This window comes from Hyla sarda, chromosome 1 (assembly GCF_029499605.1).
Source record: "Hyla sarda isolate aHylSar1 chromosome 1, aHylSar1.hap1, whole genome shotgun sequence".
NCBI lineage: Eukaryota > Metazoa > Chordata > Amphibia > Anura > Hylidae > Hyla > Hyla sarda.
Genome location: NC_079189.1, coordinates 225,758,408 through 225,778,926, shown reverse-complemented (window position 1 = coordinate 225,778,926; position 20,519 = coordinate 225,758,408). Strand labels below are relative to the sequence as shown.

Below are 20,519 nucleotides of genomic sequence, written 5' to 3'. Positions count from 1 at the left end.
CTTATACCATACAGATAACACAGTGGAAAATGAAGAATAGCCTCATGGAATGCCTTGTAACACGGAATCATTTATTAGAATAGTCTGTGTATTATTGGAAACAATCCCCTAACAAACAATTCAACAAAGGCCAGATTCACATTATAGCTGCCAGTCACCAGACCTGCAGTCAGGTGCGGGGCCCGTGTCCCCAATATGGACTCAAAAATGTGCATGTAATACAGTAATGTTTAAATGACCTAATAGTGAAATCTAATGAGCGGCTGACTGAATGTGGCCAAAACCCATGCCCTGTGGTGGTCAATTGGGTAGTGTTGGCCACTGCAAGAGGGCATGGTCCCGCTGCATGTGACCGACTGCTCCTGTGACTATACTCTCAGTTGTGTTCTTTGGTAGGTAAGGGTTTTAGGAAGTACAAAGAAACTACTTTAATTATTGATTACATTTTCTATCCCTAAAGCTGGCCATACACGAGGGATAATGGTTGGTAAAATGTCCAATTCTGGCTGACCATTGTATGCAAATTTTATGCCAACAATTAAAGATGAGCGAACTTACAGTAAATTCAATTCGTCACGAACTTCTCGGCGTCAAGCTAAAGACCGTCCTGCCTACTCCCTCAGACCAATCTCCGTCAGTCATCAGCCTCAACCCCTTCCTCCCGTCAGGCTAAACACCGTCCTGCCTCCTCCCTCAGACCAATCTCCGTCAGTCATCAGCTTCAACCCCTTCCTCCCGTCAGGCTAAACACCATCCTGCCTCCTCCCTCAGACCAATCTCCGTCAGTCATCAGCCACAACTCCCTCCTCCGTCATCCAAAACTCTGTCATCCCCCAGAAGAAACTTCCTGCCATATAGCATGAGTAACGATGTGCAAACAGCAGAGATACCCACACATACATTGTAAAATTACCCATCCAGGAGACGTCCACCCCTGCCACCATTTCGGACACGTCGTTCTTCCGGAAGAAGGAATTGTGAACGGTCGTAGGGGTGGACGTCTCCTGGATGCGGAATTTTACAATATATGTGTGGGTATCTCTGCTGTTTGCACCTTGTTACTCATGCACTTTTTGATAGGTTGCTTATTACCCAACATCTACCTGCATTTTTGGATAATACTGTCTAGATCCATGTGCACTGGTGCATATATATCATATATAGTGTGCAACCTGCATATGCCCACCTCATGATATAGCAGCATAGTATGTGGCACTTTATTCAGAAGAGGTCCTCTATTTCAGCTGCCATTCCTCCTTGTTTACATGTGTTTTTTATCATGTCTTTTTTTTTAACAGATAAAGTCACCATTAATTGTCACAGTAGTCTGCTACAGTTTTTTCCTTCCATATTGGTATTTACAGAGTCTGTATAGCAGAGCCGAGACTGAATAGCATGTACAGCAGAACCTGTATAGCAGAGCAGACACTGAACATGTATAGTACAACCCGCATAGCAGAGCCGACACTGAAAAGCATGTATAGCAGAGCAAACTGAACAAAATGTACTAGAACCTGTATATGAGAGCCAACACTGCACAGCATGTATAACAGACCCTGTATAAGCAGAGCTTTGTAGTACATGCTGTACAGTGTCAGCTCTGCTATACAAGCTCAGCTATACATGCTGTTCTGTGTTGGCTCTGCTATACAGGCTCTGTAGCACATGTTGTGCAGTTGCACAGTTTCGGCTCTGCTATACGCTAGGAAGTTTTTCGCCTGAGGGATGACAGAGTTTTGGATGAGGGCGTTTCAGACAACGGAGGAGGGAGTTGTGGCTGATGACTGACGTAGATTGGTTGGAGGGAGGAGGTGGGACGGTGTTTCACCAGACACGGGACGGAGTTGCGGCTGATGACTGTCCTAAAATGGACACCGTATACTGGATTTCTTTTTGGTTGTTGTCAGCTAAATAGACAAAAAATAAAAACAACAGTGTATGGCATGATGGCTGATTATTTCTCACTTTGCACAGGTACTCTGCAGTGTGAACACTGGCCTTACTGTTCTGTACCGGACATGCCTCAAAGGTAGCAACTGGAAGGAAGGTTTTTAATAAATGACAGCAAGCAGAGATCTAGACACAAAGGTTAGGCGGCCACCATTCTGCACTGCTCTGGAGTGATGATGTCCCTGTACACCCAGCAGAGGACCCTGTAACCAATCACTGGCCTCAGTGGTCACCTGACATGTCCATCTTCATCTATGTGAAGTTACAGCAACTCTTAGGGGCCCAATAACCACCCACCTATACATGTTGTGGTAGATTATTGTATAATACTACACATGGTTTCCTATACAGCAGTGTTTCCCAACCAGGGTGCGCCCAGGTGTTGCAAAACTACAACTCCCAGCATGCCTGGACAGCCAAAGGCTGTCCAGGCACGCTGGGAGTTGTAGTTTTGCAACATCTGGTGACCCTAGTTGGGAAACACTGCTACAGAGTCACATGCCGACGACTGTGCTACCCTGGTAACAGCCAGTAACCTAGCCTCGTTATACAGAGGGCACACACCAGTCACCAGCTGTGCCCCGGGAACACAGACCGCCTGCGTACGGTCAGGACAATGGAGCTCACTCACAGGTTCACGGCGTGTGACGAGAAACTCCAAAACAGCCCGCTGCCTTTCCTTCCCCTTCCGCACGTCAGATCCCACTCGCAGTCAGGTTGTACATTGTTCTTTGTCTTTCAATAAAGTTTTACGGGAAAAACTCATGCGTCGCGCTCATGTTACGTCACAACCTGAGCACCAGTCGCAGCGTGGATGACGTCAGATCGAGATTCCCCATCTTCCCTCACACAGACGGCGGCCAGGACGTGCTGGAGTGTGATCAGTAGTGGATCATTTCCTGAGGTGTAGGATGTATCAGGACACAACATATGGCTCATCCAGTCTCCTTACACTGTAAACTTAAAGGAAAAAACTGATAGATGTGCATAGAGACACCCGTGATGAGGGCAGATGTCGTTACCCTAGGGGGCAGATGGCATTAACCCCTTGTGTTCGTGACGCCAGGGCATGGTTTAGCTTTTGCTCCACCCGAAGGTATACCGCTGGATACTGGGCTAGGCAAGGGGCAAAGAATTATTCTGACACCAAGTTACGGAACAACGGCAACTTTACTGACTGGATGGGTTCACACCACGTTTTTGCAATACAGTTCCCATATACGTTTTCAATTTGAAAACCGTATGAAACCTTATTGAAAACCGTATGTATTGACTCTCCGTTCAAAACGCTGTATGCCAAACGATGGATCCGGTTGTGTCCGTTTTGTCAGTTTTTTTTTTCAATACTCAAAACCGTAGCCTATCACGTTTTTTGGTCCGGGTGAAAAACCATATTGAAACGTATATGTTATTTTCAATCATGGGAGTCAATGGGAACCGTACAGAACCGCACGTGTGTACGGTTCCATCCGGTTTTTGACTGTATACAGTTTTTTTCTTGGAATGTCTATCAAACAAGTGAAACTTTATTCATAATGGAGTGAAAAGTTAAAAACAAACACTTTTTTTCTTTAAAAAAAAACTTATGCAACCGGACTTCATTTTTCAAACCGTGTACGGATTAAAATTTGTACACATGTTTTGATACAGTTTAGTCAGGTTTTGAGGAATCCGTTTTCTTTCAAAAACCTGATACGGGAACTGTATTGCAAAAACGTGGTGTGAACCCAGCTGTAGACAGGTGTTATAGTCTTGACAGCTCAGTTAGGCCCAAGGAGGTGACCATTGACTTCAGAGACCTTAGGGCTCGCTGGGACTTATAGTGGCAAATGCCCAGAGGGGTCATTAGACCCCCCCCCCCCCTGTAGCCCTCCAGATGTTGCAAAACTACAACTCCCAGCATGCCTAGACAGCTGTTTGCTGTTTGGCCATGCTGGGAATTGTAGTTTTGCAACAGCTGGAGGGCTACAGTTTGGAGATCACTGTGCAGTAATCTCAAAACTGTGGCCCTCTAGATCTTGCAAAACTACAACACCTAGCATGCTCACACAGCAGTTTGCTGTCTGGGCATGCTGGGATTTGTAGTTTTGTAACATCTGGAGGGCCACAGTTTGGAGATCACTGTGCAGTGGTCTCTAAACTGTAGCCCTCCAGATGTTGCAAAAATGCAAATCCCAGCATGCCCAAACAGCTGTCTCGGCCCTCTGGGAGTTGTAGTTGCTTCCCTCCAGCTGTTCCATAACTACATCTTCCAGCATGCCCTTCAGGGATCAGTACATACTGGGAATTGCAGTTTTGCAACAGCTGTAGGCACACTGGTTGGAAAATGAGTTAGGTAACAGAACCTAACTGAAGGTTTTCCAACCAGTGTGCCTCCAGCTGTTGCAAAAGTACAACTCCCAGCATGCACGGTCTGTCAGTACATGCTGAGAGTTGTAGTTTTGAAACAGCTGGAGGTTTGCCCCCCCCCCATGTGAATGTACAGGGTACATTCACACGGGCAGGTTTACAGTGAGTTTCCTGCTTCAAGTATGAGCTGCGGCAAATTTTTCGCCGCAGCGCAAACTCCTAAAGGGAGATTTGCTGTAAACCCGCCTGTGTGAATGTACCCTAAAAACACTACACTAACACATAATAAAGGATAAAACATTACATATACACCCCCTTACACTGTCTCCCAATTAAAATGAAAAACGTATTGTATGGCAGTGTTTCCAAAATGGAGCCTCCAGCTGTTGCAAAACACCAACTCCCAGCATTTCCGGACAGCCACTGACTGTCCAGGCATGCTGGGAGTTTAACAACAGCTGGAGGCACCCTGTTTGGGAATCACTGGCGTAGAATACCCCTATGTCCACCCCTATGCAATCCCTAATTTCGGAGCCATGTTGTATTTCAAGGAAACAGTTTACGCCCACATATGGGATATTTCCGTACTCGGGAGAAATTGCACTACAAATTTTGGGGGGCTTTTTCTCCTTTTACCCCTTATGAAAAGGAAAAGTTGGGGGCTACACCAGCCTGTTAGTGTTACACTAACATGCTGGTGTTGCCCCATACTTTTTATTTTCACAAGAGGTAAAAGGAAAAAAAGACTCCCAAAATTTGTAACGCAATTTCTCCTGAGTACGGAAATACCCCATATGTGGGCGTAAAATGCTCTGCGGGAGCACAACAAGGCTCAGGAGTGAGAGCGCACTATGTACATTTGAGGCCTAAATTGGTGATTTGCACAGGGGTGACTGATTTTACAGCGGTTCTGACATAAACGCAAAAAAATTTATATCCATATGTGACCCCATTTTGGAAACTACACCCCTCATGGAACGTAACAAGGGGTATAGTGAGCCTTAACACCCCACAGGTGTTTGACGAATTATCATTAAAGTTGGATGGGAAAATGAAAAAAAAAATCTCTAAAATGCTGGTGTTACCCTAAATTTTTCATTTTCACAAGGGAAAATAGGGAAAAAAAAGCCCCCCAAAATTTGTAACCCCATTTCTTCTTAGTAAGAACATACCCGATAAGTGGATGTAAAGTGCTCTGCGGGCGAACTACAATGCTCAGAAGAGAAGGAACGCCATTGGGATTTTGGAGAGAAAATTTGTCTGGAATTGAAGGCCATGTGCGTTTACAAAGTCTCCATAGTGCCAGAACAATGGACCCCCCCCCCCCACATGTGACCCCATTTTGGAAACTACACCCCTCACGTATTGTAATAAGGGGTACAGTGAGCATTTACACCCCACAGGTGTCTGACAGATTTTTGGAACAGTGGTCCGTGTAAATGAAAAATGTAATTTTTCATTTGCACAGCCCTCTGTTCCAAAGATCTGTCAAACGCCAGTGGGGTGTAAATGTTCACTGCACCCCTTATTAAATTCTGTGAGTGGTGTAGTTTCCAAAATGGGGTCACATGTAGGGGGGTCCACTGTTCTGGCACTATGGGGACTTTGTAAACGCATATGGCCCCCGACTTCCATTCCAAACAAATTCTCTTTTCAAAAGCTCAATGGCGTTCCTTCTCTTCTGAGCATTGTAGTGCGCCAGCAGAGCACTTGACATCTACACATGGGGTATTTCCATACTCAGAAGAAATGGGGTTACACATTTTGGTGGTAATTTTCGCCTATTACCCCTTGTAAAAATGTAAAATTTTGGGAAAAAAATTTATTTTGTGAAAAATTGGAAAATTGCTTCTGAACTTTGAAGCCCTCTGATGTCTTCCAAAAGTAAAAACATGTCACCTTTATGATGCAGTCATAAAGTAGACATATTGTATATGTGAATCGATATATAATTTATTTGGAATGTCCATTTTCCTTATAAGCAGGGAGCTTCAAAGTAAAAAAAAAAAAAAAAAAATTCAAAATTTTCAATTTTTTCATAACATTTTTGAATTTTTCTCCAAGAAATGATGCAAGTATCAACCAAATTTTACCACTAACATAAAGTAGAATATGTCACGAAAAAACTATCTCGGAATCAGAATGAAAGGTAAAAGCATCCCAGAGTTATTAATGCTTAAAGTGACAGTGGTCAGATGTGCAAAAAACGCTTTGGTCCTTAAGGGGTTAACTATTTAGTGAACATAGATTAACCCCTTAAGGACCCGGAGTTTTTCTGTTTTTGCACTTTCATTCTTTTCCTCCTTACCTTTAAAAAATCATAATTCTTTCAATTTTGCACCTAAAAAAAACATATGATGGCTTATTTTTTGTGCCACCAATTCTACTTTGCATTGACATTAGTCATTTTACCCATAAATCTACGGCGAAACGTCAAAAAAAAAATCATTTTGCAACAAAATTGAAGAAAAAACGCCATTTTGTAATTTTGGGGGCTTCCGTTTCTACGCAGCACATTTTTTGGTAAAAATGACACCTTATCTTTATTCTGTAGGTCCATACGATTATAATTATACCCTACTTATATAGGTTTGATTTTGGTATGGGGCAAATTTTTTGCGCCATGATCTGAAGTTTTTAGCGGTACCATTTTTGTATTGATTGGACTATTTCATCGCTTTTTATTCATTTTTTCTTTATATAAAAAGTGACCAAAATACACTATTTTGGACTTTGGAATTTTTTTGATCGTACGCCATTGACCGCGTGGTTTAATTAATTAGATATATTTTTATAAATCGGACATTTCCACACGTGGCGATATACCACATATGTTTATTTTTATTTACACAGTTTTTTTTTCATGGAAAAAGGGGGTGATTCAAACTTTTATTAGGGAAGGGGTTTAACTTTATTTTCCTCCTTTTTATTGCAATGTTATAGCTCCCATACGATAATATTGATCAATGATTCTGCCGCTTGACTGCTCATGCCTGGATCTCAGGCACAGAGCAGTCATTCGGCGATTGGACACACAAGAGGAAGGTAGGGACCCGCTATGATGTTATAGAAAGGGAGCGGACTCAGGGCGTACAGGTACGCCCTTGGTCCTTAAGTGGTTAAGGAGGGGGGGGGGCAGAGGTCACTGAAATAGAGTCCACCTGACAGGGCATTAATGGTACAGGGGTGCAACTCCTGTACTGGGCCACTACACACATGTGTAACTAAGGAGTATTGAGCCCCACACCAAACTAGAACACCCCCATCTAATACCTGCTCCCAGTACATGACATCCCCCATCTAATAACTGCTCCAAGTACATGACATCCCCCATCTAATACCTGCTCCCAGTACATCATCCTCCCATCTAATACAGTACCCTCTCCCAGTACATGACATCCCCCATCTAATACCTGCTCCAAGTACATGACATCCCCCATCTAATACCTGCTCCCAGTACATGACATCCCCCCATCTAATACCCCTCCCAGTATGTAACATTCCAATGCAAAAAAGTACATAACAGTACATACAGTCATGGCTGTAGATGTTGGCACCCCTGAAATTTTTCTAGAAAATGAAGTATTTCTCACAGAAAAGGACTGCAGTAACACATGTTTTGCTAGACACATGTTTATTCTCTTTGTGTATTGGAACTAAACCAAAAAAGGGAGGAAAAAAAGCAAATTGGACATAATGTCACAGCAAACTCCAAAAATGGTCTGGAAAAAAATATTGGCACCCTTAACTTAATATTTGGTTGCACACCCTTTGAAAAAAATTACTGAAATCTGTTGCTTCCTATAACCATCAATAGGATTAAAGGGGTATTCCAGGTTTTTTTTTTATTTGACTATGCTACAGGGGCTGTAAAGTTAGTGTAGTTCCTAAAATAGTGTCTGTACCTTTGTGTGACGGTTTTCTCACAATTCTTCTGTGATTTTCACCCCAATATTTTATTTTTACCAGCATACAAAATGACTGTTGTTCAATGGGTGGAGAGATCGCTTGGTGGGAGAGAGATAAATCTGCAACAGCTGTAGGCACCCTGATTGAAAACCACACTGATTTAAATGGATGCAGCTCATTTATGTTTCAATGGGTGGGGTGGCTGATGTGTGGGAGGGAGCAAGATGGAATTGTGGGATTTGTAGTATAAAAAAGAAAAGTCAAGAAGGAAATACCAGTTCACAAACAGCTAGCCACAGTATTATGGTAATCTCACGACATAGCCATTTATCCCCAAGACAAGCGCAGATCCTTCCAAAGCATGTCCATTACTGTCTGCCAGGTACGTACTAAAATCACCTTATGGGGGATAACCCCTTTAGGATCTGGACTCATTGCTGGCCACTTCAGAACTCTCCAGCTCTTTGTTAACATCCATTTCTGGGTGCTTTTTGACATATGTTTGGGGTCATTGTCCTGCAGGAAGACCCAAGATCTCAGACTCAAACCCAGCTTTCTGATACTGGGTTGTACAGTGCGACCCAAAAACCGTTGGTAACATCAGATTTCATGATTCCTTGCACACATTCAAGGCACCCAATGCCAGAAGCAGCAAAACAACCCCAAAACATCATTGAACCTCTACCATATTTCACTGTAGGTACTGTGTTCTTTTCTTTGTAGGCCTCAGTAGAATGATGTGCTTTACCAAAAAGCTCTATCTTGGTCTCATCTGTCCAACAGACGTTTTCCCAGAAGGATTTTGGCTTACTCAAGTTCATTTTGACAAAATGTAGTCTTGCTTTTTTATGTCTGTGTCAGCAGTGGGGTCCTCCTGGATCTCCTGCCATAGCGTTTCATTTCATTTAAATATAAACAGTTTGTGCTGACACTGATACTCCCTGAGCCTGCAGGACAGCTTGAATATCTTTGGAACTTGTTTGGGGCTGCTTATCCACCATCCAGACTATGCTACATTGACACCTTTCATCAATTTTTCTCTTCCATCCACGCCCAGGGAGATTATCTACAGTACCATGGGATGCAAACTTCTTGATAATGTTGCACACTGTGGACAAAGCCAAATAAAGATCTCTTGAGATGGACTTGTAACCTTGAGATTGTTGATATTTTTCCACAATTATGGTTCTCAAGTCCTCAGACAGTTCTCTTCTTTCTGTTGTCCATGCTTAGTGTGGCACCCACAGTTACTTGCCCCAGATGAGTTTAAAGGAGCATCACATGCTTGGAACAATCTTATTTATCTACAATTTTGAAAGGGTGCCAATAATTTTGTCCAGCCCATTTTTGGATTTTGGTGTGACATTATGTCCAATTTGTCCCTTCCTTTTTTCCTTCCCTCCTACACTTGATGTTCTACTCTGAAGTGCTGCGGAACCTCTTTTTTGCTATTGGTTAAGTAGAGTGGACCCTGACCAGGACTGCGCTATTCTGCTGGCACCCACTACACTGTATACATTTTGGGTTGTTCTGCTTCTCATTGTGTGTATCTAAATAGATAGTACAAAAAGTCTTGTCCACAGCACCAAAATTCATGAAAAAAAATAGGTGTTTATTCCACAAAAGGTGTCAATACAGCAGCGACGTTTCAGTCAGCTCAACCTGACCTTTCTCAGGTTGAGCTGACTGAAACGTCGCTGCTGTATTGACACCTTTTATGGAATAAACACCTATTTTTTTCATGAATTTTGGTGCTGTGGACAAGACTTTTCTGTACTGTTTGAAAGATGATCCCCTAACCAAGGATCCAGGAGCTGCGTGCACCTCCCTACAATATTTTCCTCTCATTGCTTGTGCTGTTCTTCTACTACTACTATCTAAATAGATAGATATGAGATAGATAGATATTGTAGATAGATATGAGATAGATAGAGATGCGATAGATAGATAGATAGATAGATATTGGATAGATAGATAGAGATAGATAGATATGAGATGGATAGATATGTGTTACGCCTAGCGCTCCGGGTCCCCGCTCCTCCCCGGAGCGCTCACGGCGTCTTTCTCCCTGCAGCTCCCCGGTCAGTCCCGCTGACCGGAACTTCTGCTATCCACCCTGACTACGAACCTTGCCGCCTGCCCCCGACCTTCTGCTACGTCCGACCTTGCTTCTGTCTACTCCCTTGTACCTCGCCTATCATCAGCAGTCAGAGAGGTGACCCGTTGCTAGTGGATACGACCTGGTCACTACCGCCGCAGCAAGACCATCCCGCTTTGCGGCGGGCTCTGGTGAAAACCAGTAGTGACTTAGAACCGGTCCACTAGCGCGGTCCTCGCCAATCCCTCTCTGGCACAGAGGATCCACCTCCTGCCAGCCGGCATCGTGACAGTAGATCCGGCCATGGATCCCGCTGACGTCCCTCTGCCTTATATCTCTGATATCACCACGGTGGTCGCCCAGCAATCCCGACAGATCGCCCATCTAACCCACCAGCTGTCGGAAGTATTCACCATTGTGCAGCAACTTCAGTCGCAACTTCAGCAGCAATCATCTCCTCCGCCAGCTCCTGCACCCCTTCCGCAGCGAGTGGCCACTCCTAGCCTCCGCCTGTCCTTGCCGGACAAATTTAATGGGGACTCTAAGTTTTGCCGTGGCTTCCTTTCGCAATGTTCTCTGCACTTGGAGATGATGTCGGACCAGTTTCCTACTGAAAGGTCTAAGGTGGCTTTCGTAGTCAGCCTTCTGTCTGGAAAAGCTCTGTCATGGGCCACACCGCTCTGGGACCGCAATGACCCCGTCACTGCCTCTGTACACTCCTTCTTCTCGGAAATTCGAAGTGTCTTTGAGGAACCTGCCCGAGCCTCTTCTGCTGAGACTGCCCTGCTGAACCTGGTCCAGGGTAATTCTTCCGTTGGCGAGTACGCCATACAATTCCGTACTAAAAAAGGCCTATCCAGCAACATTAAAGATGTTCTGGCCGCACGAGAAACTCCTGCTAATCTACATGAACTCATTCATCTAGCCACTCGCATTGACATGCGTTTTTCTGAGAGACATCAAGAGCTCCGCCAGGAAAAAGACTTAGATCTCTGGACACCTCTCCCACAGTCTCCACTGCAATCTGCGCCTAGGCCTCCCGCCGAGGAAGCCATGCAAGTGGATCGGTCTCGCCTGACCCTGGAAGAGAGGAATCGCCGTAAGGAAGAGAATCTTTGTCTGTACTGTGCCAGTACCGAACATTTTTTGGTGGATTGCCCTATCCGTCCTCCACGTCTGGCAAACGCACGCTCGCACCCAGCTCTCGTGGGTGTGGCGTCTCTGGATGCTAAGTCGGCTTCTCCACGTCTCACGGTGCCTGTACGGATTTCTACTTCAGCCAGCTCTTCCCTCTCAGCCGTGGCCTGCCTGGACTCTGGTGCTTCTGGGAATTTTATTCGGGAGTCCTTGGTGAATAAATTCCGCATTCCGGTGACCCGTCTTGTCAAGCCACTCCACATTTCCGCGGTCAACGGAGCCAGGTTGGATTGCACCGTGCGTTACCGCACGGAGCCCCTCCTAATGTGCATCGGACCTCATCACGAGAAAATTGAATTTTTTGTCCTTCCCAATTGCACTTCCGAAGTTCTCCTTGGACTACCCTGGCTTCTACACCATTCCCCAACCCTGGACTGGTCCACTGGGGGGATCAAGAGTTGGGGTCCCTCTTGTTCCAAGGACTGCCTTAAACCAGTTCCCAGTACTCCCTGCCGTGACCCTGTGGTTCCTCCTGTATCCGGTCCCCCTAAAGTCGTTAGGGACTCTGCCTGCCACAGAAAATGCCTCTCCCCCCCTCCCAGTCCCTTCAGGCAAGCCTCTGTGTCCCCTCATGGCTCCCGTCCTTGTGTCTCCCTGCCCCGTGCCAAGCTTCACCCTCTGCCCTCCCTCCCCATTCCTACTCCTGCTGTACTGCCTGCCATTGAGGAAACCATCCATTCCTTCCCGGTGTCCTCATCCCAGGGGAGGCAGTCACCGGACAAAAAAAAGGGGAGACCTAAGGGGGGGGGGTACTGTTACGCCTAGCGCTCCGGGTCCCCGCTCCTCCCCGGAGCGCTCACGGCGTCTTTCTCCCTGCAGCTCCCCGGTCAGTCCCGCTGACCGGGAGCGCTGCACTGTCATGGCCGTTGGGGATGCGATTCGCACAGCGGGACGCGCCCGCTCGCGAATCGCATCCCAGGTCACTTACCCGTTCCCGTCCCCTGCTGTCATGTGCTGGCGCGCGCGGCTCCGCTCTCTAGGGCGCGCGCGCGCCAGCTCCCTGAGACTTAAAGGGCCAGTGCACCAATGATTGGTGCCTGGCCCAATTTGCTTAATTGGCTTCCACCTGGTCCCTGACTATATCTAACCTCCTCCCATGCACTCCCTTGCCGGATCTTGTTGCCCTTGTGCCTAGTGAAAGCGTATTGTGTGTCTAAAGCCTGTGTACCAGAACTTCTGCTATCCACCCTGACTACGAACCTTGCCGCCTGCCCCCGACCTTCTGCTACGTCCGACCTTGCTTCTGTCTACTCCCTTGTACCTCGCCTATCATCAGCAGTCAGAGAGGTGACCCGTTGCTAGTGGATACGACCTGGTCACTACCGCCGCAGCAAGACCATCCCGCTTTGCGGCGGGCTCTGGTGAAAACCAGTAGTGACTTAGAACCGGTCCACTAGCGCGGTCCTCGCCAATCCCTCTCTGGCACAGAGGATCCACCTCCTGCCAGCCGGCATCGTGACAATATGAGATATATAGATAGATAGGATGAGATAGATAGATAGATATGAGATAGATAGGGAATAGATAGATACAGCATATTTACAAGCGAGCAGCACTCCAAAAAAGCAAAAATGTACTCGGATGCACATTGTATAAGGTCCAGGTTCCGGGCCCATACTTTACAGGTTTTAGAAAAACAGTGGCACTCCAGTGCGGTGAAAAAAATGTGATCTTTATTCACTCAAACATGGTGCGACATTTCGGCTGGCTCACCCACCCATTTTCAAACCTTGAAAATGGGTGGGTGAGCCAGCCGAAACGTCGCACCATGTTTGAGTGAATAAAGATCACATTTTTTTCACCGCACTGGAGTGCCACTTTTTTCCTACAAGATAGATAGATAGATAGGCAGACAGACAGATAGATAGATCAGTGTTACCCAACCAGGGTACCTCCAGCTGTTGTAAAACTACAACTCCCAGTATGACCACAAAGCAAAAAACATGCTGGAAGTTGTAGTTTTACTACAGTCGGAGGCCCTCTGCTGGGAAACACTGAGATAGTTCTCATTTACCTCCCACTGTCTCCCAAACCTGACAACCCCCCCCCCCCCCCCCCAAAAAAAAGTTACTTACTAAAAAGGGCAGCATCGGCAGTGGGCAGGGTAAGTCTTTCTCTACCTGGCAGCACAGTGGGGTGTCCGGGTCTGTGGTGGAGCAGGCAGCACAACATGGCCTGCTCCACCAGTAGGTCAGCACAGAGGGGAGTAAGAGAGGGGGAGGAGCTTCCCTCTCTGCTCTCTTCCCAGTGAGCACAGTGTGGCCCCTGCACTGTTAAAAGGCTTGCAGGCTGAATGATGCTGGCAGCGATGGGCCCATTCTCAGTCCTGATGGGCGGCCCGGCCTATGCACCCCGCCGGCACACATCTGTGCCCGATGGCCAGCCCTGGCCCGGCCCCTTCAGGAACATAAAAAAATATCAATTAGCGCAGTAGGCAGCCGGGCCCCCCCTCATCTTTGTTTTTGTTCGGTCCCCTGACTGCAGGCCCACCATTCATGCCCTGATGGTGGCCCTGACCATATTAGCAGGTATTGGAAATTCCACAGGTTTATTCTAAACTTCAACCAAAAAGTGGCTCATATGCGCGGCGACTCGCAAGTCCCTGTGTGGCTGCTCGAGCAGGACACGGGGGGGAGGGGGGTGGGGGGACACAGATCCGCAGATCCGTTACGTGTGTCCCTACCCTAAGGCTAGGTTTCCACACAGGTTTTTCTGGAATTTTTTTTATTTGAATACTGCCACTGCAGTTTTTGAGCCAAAGCCAAAAATGTATTTGAAAGGAATGGAAAGTATAAAGGAAGGACTTACACTCCTCCTTCCTATTGGATCCACTTCTGACTTTGGCTCAAAAACTGCAGTGGCAGTATTTCAAAATAAATAAATCATTCAAAAACCTAGCCTTTAATACGTTTTAATAATTTTTTCAAAGGAGAAAATTTTCCTTGATGTTATATTATTTTATATTCGATAAGTGTGTGGTGCAGGGAGAGTAATGGTGTCTAGGGTGTTGCGGTAATAGTGTAGGGTCTGGTGGTATTGACCCTTGAATGTCGTGACGCCAGGGTGAGTTTTCCTCAATAGTAATGTTCCTACCGCCAACCATCCCACAAACGACAGGGAGAAATAACGGAATGTCCACAGCAGATTTTATTAATTAAACTGAAGAAAACTTTACTTGCAGATTTTATGCAACAGTATTGAACATAATAGTCTTTTCAAGAGTGAACCGGGATACAGTTTCCACACAGGTTTGCTGGAACTTGGAAGCAATGAGCTTTTGATGTTAGCCACTGTGCTACTATTTTAGAATATTTGAGCTGATAGTAGTTACACAGGATTCAGTAGTTTGAGCCAGGGCCGGCGTTAGGGGGGGGGGGGGGGCAACCCAGGCAATTGCCTAGGGCCCCCATCCCCCAGGGGGCCCCCTGCCGGCTGCTAAGTAGGGGGGGGGCAACTGTTTTAAAGTGTCCGCAGCGTTGGCTGCTTGTTAAGTGGAGGAGTGACATGCTGCGTCAGGGATTTCACTCCTCATTTCCTGCAGCGCCAGTGTAGTGAAAAAAAACTGTGTCGTGAAGCGTTCTGTGTCTGGCTGCAGGAAATGAGGAGTGACATCCCTGACGCAGCATAGAGGACCCGGCAGGAGACGTCACCCGTCATATTATCCCCACAGCCCACAAGACCCGCCACATTACCTGAGCCTGCGGAGGACTGCAACCTAATGTGGGGGAACATACTGCCAACCTAATGGGGGGGGGGGACTGCAACCTAATGTGGGGGGAACATACTGCCAACCTAATGTGGGGGAACATACTGTCTACCTAATGGGGGGGGGGAGGGACTGCAACCTAATGTGGGGGAAATATACTGCCAGCCTAATGTGGGGGAACATACTGCACCTAATGTGGGGAAACCATACTGCCTACCTAATGTGGGGGAACATACTGCCAACCTAATGGGGGGGGGGACTGCAACCTAATGTGGGGGAACATACTGCCTACCTAATGGGGGGGGACTGCAGCCTAATGTGGGGGAACATACTGCCTACCTAATGGGGGGGGACTGCAACCTAATGTGGGGGAACATACTGCCTACCTAATGTGGGGGAACATACTGCACCTAATGTGGGGAAACTATACTGCCTACCTAATGTGGGCGAACATACTGCACCTGATGTGGGGAAACTATACTGCCTACCTAATGGGGGGAACATAATGCCAACCTAATGGGGGAGAACTGCAACCTGATGTGGGGGAACATACTGCCTACCTAATGTGGGGGAAGGGGGAACATACTGCCTACCTAATGTGGGGGAAGGGGGAACATACTGCCTACCTAATGTGGGGGAACACATTGCCAACCTAATGTGGGGGAACATACTGCCAATCTAATGGGGGGGAACTATACGGCCAACCTAATGTGGGGAAGCTATACTGTCTACCTAATTTGGGGGAACATACTGCCAACTTAATGTGGGGGAACTATACTGTCTACCTAATGTGGGGGAACTACAACCTAATGTGGGGGGAACTATACTGCCAACCTAATGTGGGGGAACTATACTGCCAACCTAATGTGGGGGGAACTATACTGCCAACCTAATGTGGGGGAACTATACTGCCTATCTAATGTGGGGGGAACTATACTGCCAACCTAATGTGGGGGGGGGGACTATACTGCCAACCTAATGTGGGGTAAGCTATACTGCCTACCTAATGTGGGGAACTACAACCTAATGTGGGGGAACTATACTGCATATCTAATGTGGGGGGAACTATACTGCCAACCTAATGTGGGGGAACTATACTGCCAACCTAATGTGGGGGAACTATACAAAAATATAAAATTGTACTATTCTGATCCCTATAACTCTTATTTTTCTGTATATGGGGATGTATGAGGCAATTTTTTGCGCTGTGATTTGTAGTTTTTATCGGTACCATTTTTGTTTTGATGGGACTTTTCAATATTTTTTATGGTATTTGAAGTGACCAAAAATGTGCAAATCTGGTTAGTGCACTATTACGACTTTTGGGGCCCCTCTTTTGATTTTGCCTAGGGCCACGCTAAGCCTAAAACCGGCCCTGGTTTGAGCTTTAAGTAACTCACGTTTTGTGGCTGCAGGTTCTTGGGCTTTGGGCCTAGCTTGAATTGAATTGATGCTGATGAGATTTGTGCTGCTTGATAGTCCGGTAGGAAGAGAGCAAGAGCAAGATTGATTGACTACAGCCCTTTATATAATAAGGGGCTGGACTAAGCTCATTGGTCAGCAAACCTGTAAGTTATGAACCCAGTGAACTCTGGGTACATCACATGACCTCTAAGGTCCTTGAACATTTTATACATTACAACTGTGTATCACGTGACCACTAAGGTCCTATACATATATTTCCTATGCATTAAATTAATATGTACACACTCTGCTTAAGACGACTAGGGGTAAGCCTTACAGGAGAGCCCTATAGACATGGAGGGACTCTAGCTGCGGGGACCTTAGACAAGGGACAGGACCAGGTCCTGTACCGGGACACCACAAGTGAATGCATTGGTTTCTACTGATTCATTTAGAGATGTTTGCACAGAATTGTTATATGCATATATCCCTGACAGATAAAGCTGCCACAGAAAGGTATTAAAGGGGTACTCCAGCCCTAATACATCTTATGCCCTATCGAAAGGATAGGGGATAAGATGTCTGATCGCGGGGGTCCCACCGCTGGGGACCCCTGCAATCTGTCATTCAGCACACCCCTTTGTAAGCTCTCCGCAGCGCTGGAGGCTCTGAGTGTGCAGCGTGACGACCACAGGGCCGGAGTATCATGATGTCATGACTCCTCCCCATGTTACGTTACGCCCCGCTCCCTCAATGCAAGTTTACGGGAGGGGGCATGACGCCTGTCATGCCCCCTCCCATAGACTTGAATTGAAGGGGCAGAGTCGGGGGGGTGGGTAGTCGTGACATCATGATACTCTGGCCCTGAGGTCTTCATGCTGCACACGCGATCAGACATCTTATCCCCTATCCTTTGTATAGGGGATAAGATGTATTAGGGCCGGAGTACCCCGAAACTTGAAGTAGATGAGAGCTTCAGGACGCTGAGAGAAATCTACAGCACTTTTCACAGGCAAGTTTGTACCTGTGTGACCATACTCAAAGAAATGATACAGGCTCACTGGGAAAGATTTACTAATATAAATAGAAAGTAAAAGCGGAGCAGTCGCCTATAGCAACCAAATACATTCCAGCTGTCATTTCTCAGTGGCGACAGCCTGATTGATTGCTATAAACAACTGTTCTACTTCTCTCTTTTTTCTAGTTTTAATAAATGTCAATTTGCTGCCTCTGCTAGCCACCTTGTCTTATACCAATGTATGTATTTAATGGCTTTTTCACAAATAAAAGAAGCAATCTGACTGGTTGCTATGGGCAACTGGTCAAATCTCCCCCATTGTCCATGTCTAGATTTGAACTCAGAACCTCAGTGCTGTAAAGTAAAAGCTCTAACCACTGTTCCACTGTGCTCTGTTGTTAGCAATAGGTCAGTGATGTGATTAACTACTTACCGTATTTATCGGCGTATAACACGCACTTTTTAGGCTAAAATTTTTAGCCTAAAGTCTGTGTGCGTGTTATACGCCGATACACCCCCAGGAAAGGCAGGGGGAGAGAGGCCGTCGCTGCCCGCTTCTCTCCCCCTGCCTTTCCTGGGGTCTAGAGCGCTGCTGTCGGCCCTTTTCACCCCCTGGTTATCGGCGCCGCTGCCTGTTCTGTCCCCCTGACTATCGGTGCCGGCGCCGGTAGCCAGGGGGAGAGAAGCGGCGCCGACAGCCAGGGGGAGAGAAGGGGCAGCGGCACCCATTGCCGGCGCCGCTGCCCCGTTGCCTCCCCCCCATCCCCGGTGGCATAATTACCTGAATCGGGTCCGCGCTGCTCCAGGCCTCCGTCGTGCGTCCCCGGCGTCATTGCTATGCGCTGAACGGCGCGGCGCATGATGTCAGAGCGCCGCGCCGTGCATAGCAACGACGCTGGGGACGCACGAAGGAGGCCTGGAGCAGCGCGGACCCGACTCAGGTAATTATGCCACCGGGGATGGGGGGAGGCAACGGGGGCAGCGGCGCCGGCAATGGGTGCACCTGCCCCTTCTCTCCCCCTGGCTGTCGGCGCCGCTTCTCTCCCCCTGGCTATCGGCGCCGGCACCGATAGGGGGACAGAACAGGCAGCGGCGCCGATAACCAGGGGGTGAAAAGGGCCGACAGCAGCGCTCTAGACCCCAGGAAAGGCAGGGGGAGAGAAGCGGGCAGCGACGGCCTCTCTCCCCCTGCCTTTCCTGGGGGTATATCGGGGTATACACGCGCACACACGCACCCTCATTTTATCATGGATATTTGGGTAAAAAACTTTTTTTACCCAAGTATCCTTGGTAAAATGAGGGTGCGTGTTATAGGCCGGTGCGTGGTATACCCCGATAAATACGGTATATGCCTGTAGCAGTGGGTGGTACATATCAGCTTCACTTTACAGTACAGTAGTCCTTCAACTTGGCCTCAGGTTAAATTTTTTTGTATTTTTTGGACTGTTGTAACTTAAAACTATACTCAATGTACAATGCTACGAAAAGTCCAGATCTCTGAATTGTGTCAATGGCTAGAGGAACTGACCAATCTGAATGGACATTTCACTGGTAGAAACACTTGTATTACTAAAGGGATGGTAGTCCCCCTACAATAGAGGGAGGTACAGTGGTCCTTCAAGTTACAATATTAATCGGTTCCAGGACGACCATTGTATGTTGAAGCCATTGTATTGTGAGACCATAACTCTATGGAAACCTGGTAATTGGTTCTGAAGCCCCAAAATGTCATCCAAAAATAGGAAAAAGTGAGGATTAAAGAAAAATAAGTAGATAACTAATACAGATAAAGCAAATCCTTGCATATAAAAGTAAGAAAGATCTGCTGGGAGCTGTAAATCACGGTCTAATTCAGTGTTTTCCAACCGGGGTGCCTCCAGCTGTTGCAAAACTACAACTCCCAGCATGCCCGGACAGCCTTTGGCTGTCCGGGCATGCTGGGAGTTGTAGTTTTGCAACAGCTGGAAGCACCCTCGTTGGGAAACAAGGGTCTATGTAGAGGACAGGAGCTTCTTCAGGGTCCTGTACAGTACACAAAATGTCCTAAAAAAAAGTAAAATGGAGCCGCCCTTACTTGGTGTACAAAGGAGCAGCTAACCCCGGTACAGGTAAATAGTACAGAACATGTAATACCTCCCTGTACTGTAGGGGGCGCTACCAGACAGCCAGTCAGTGCATACACTTTAGGAATACAGGGGTTTTACCAGTGAATGCCCATTCTGATTGGTCGGTTCTTCTGGCCAGTGACACGTTTCACACATCTGGACTGTCTGTACATTGTATGTTGAGTCTGGTTTCAAGTTACAATGGTCCAGAAAAGACCATCGTATGTTGAAACTATTGTTGAGGCCATTGTAAGTTGAGGGATCACTGTACCACATGTTCTGTTCTATTCTTTGCCTTTGCCAGGGTTAGCTGCTCCTTTGGACACCAGGTGAGGGCGACCCCATTTTATTTTTTTTGGGACACTGTGTGTACTGTACAGGACCCTCTACATAGACAGTGATTTACAGCTTCCAACAGCTCTTTTTTTCCTTTTATATGTAAGGACTTGCTTTATCTGTATTAGTCATCTACTTATTTTTTATTCATCCCTTTTTTTTTTCCTATTTTTAGATGACATTTTAGGGCTTCAAAACCAATTACCAGATTTCCATAGAGTTTTGGTCTCAAGATGGGCTCAACATTTAATGGTCATCAATATTGTAACTTGAGGGACCACTGTACATTAAAATGCTTCATAAGCGAATAGCACCTCTACAAGGTACATCTCAGTAGTGCAGTTGACCTCAGCATCAGTACTGTTCATATTTGCATTTGTTTGTAAATTTTGTACAGAATTGTTTTTTAACTAATGTGGAGACAATCTCATTGTTACATTGTAAGGC

At 46.7% G+C, this 20,519-nt stretch overlaps 2 protein-coding genes across 15 annotated transcripts in view; one reads left to right on the top strand and one right to left on the bottom strand.

The window, feature by feature from the left end:
• GTF2E2 (general transcription factor IIE subunit 2) overlaps positions 1-2,724 on the bottom strand; it is a 67,820-nt gene extending 65,096 nt beyond the window's left edge. Inside the window, exon 1 of the mRNA XM_056568867.1 lies at positions 2,582-2,724. The gene's annotated coding sequence lies outside the window, so the exon portion shown is untranslated. The remainder of the gene's footprint in view (positions 1-2,581) is intronic.
• A 22-nt stretch (positions 2,725-2,746) lies between these two features.
• LOC130365286 (putative nuclease HARBI1) overlaps positions 2,747-20,519 on the top strand; it is a 32,986-nt gene continuing 15,213 nt past the window's right edge. For 4 of the 14 annotated variants that reach the window (XM_056568860.1, XM_056568858.1, XM_056568856.1 and 1 more), the window contains exons 1-2: positions 2,811-3,046; positions 20,248-20,395. Coding sequence is in view for 4 of the 14 variants with exons in the window: in XM_056568851.1 (XP_056424826.1) it covers positions 2,765-2,856 (92 nt within the window). In the remaining 10 variants the exon portion in view is untranslated. Of the gene's footprint in view, positions 3,047-20,247; positions 20,396-20,519 lie in introns of all 14 variants that reach the window. The other 10 variants (XM_056568853.1, XM_056568859.1, XM_056568857.1 and 7 more) reach the window with 8 other exon arrangements.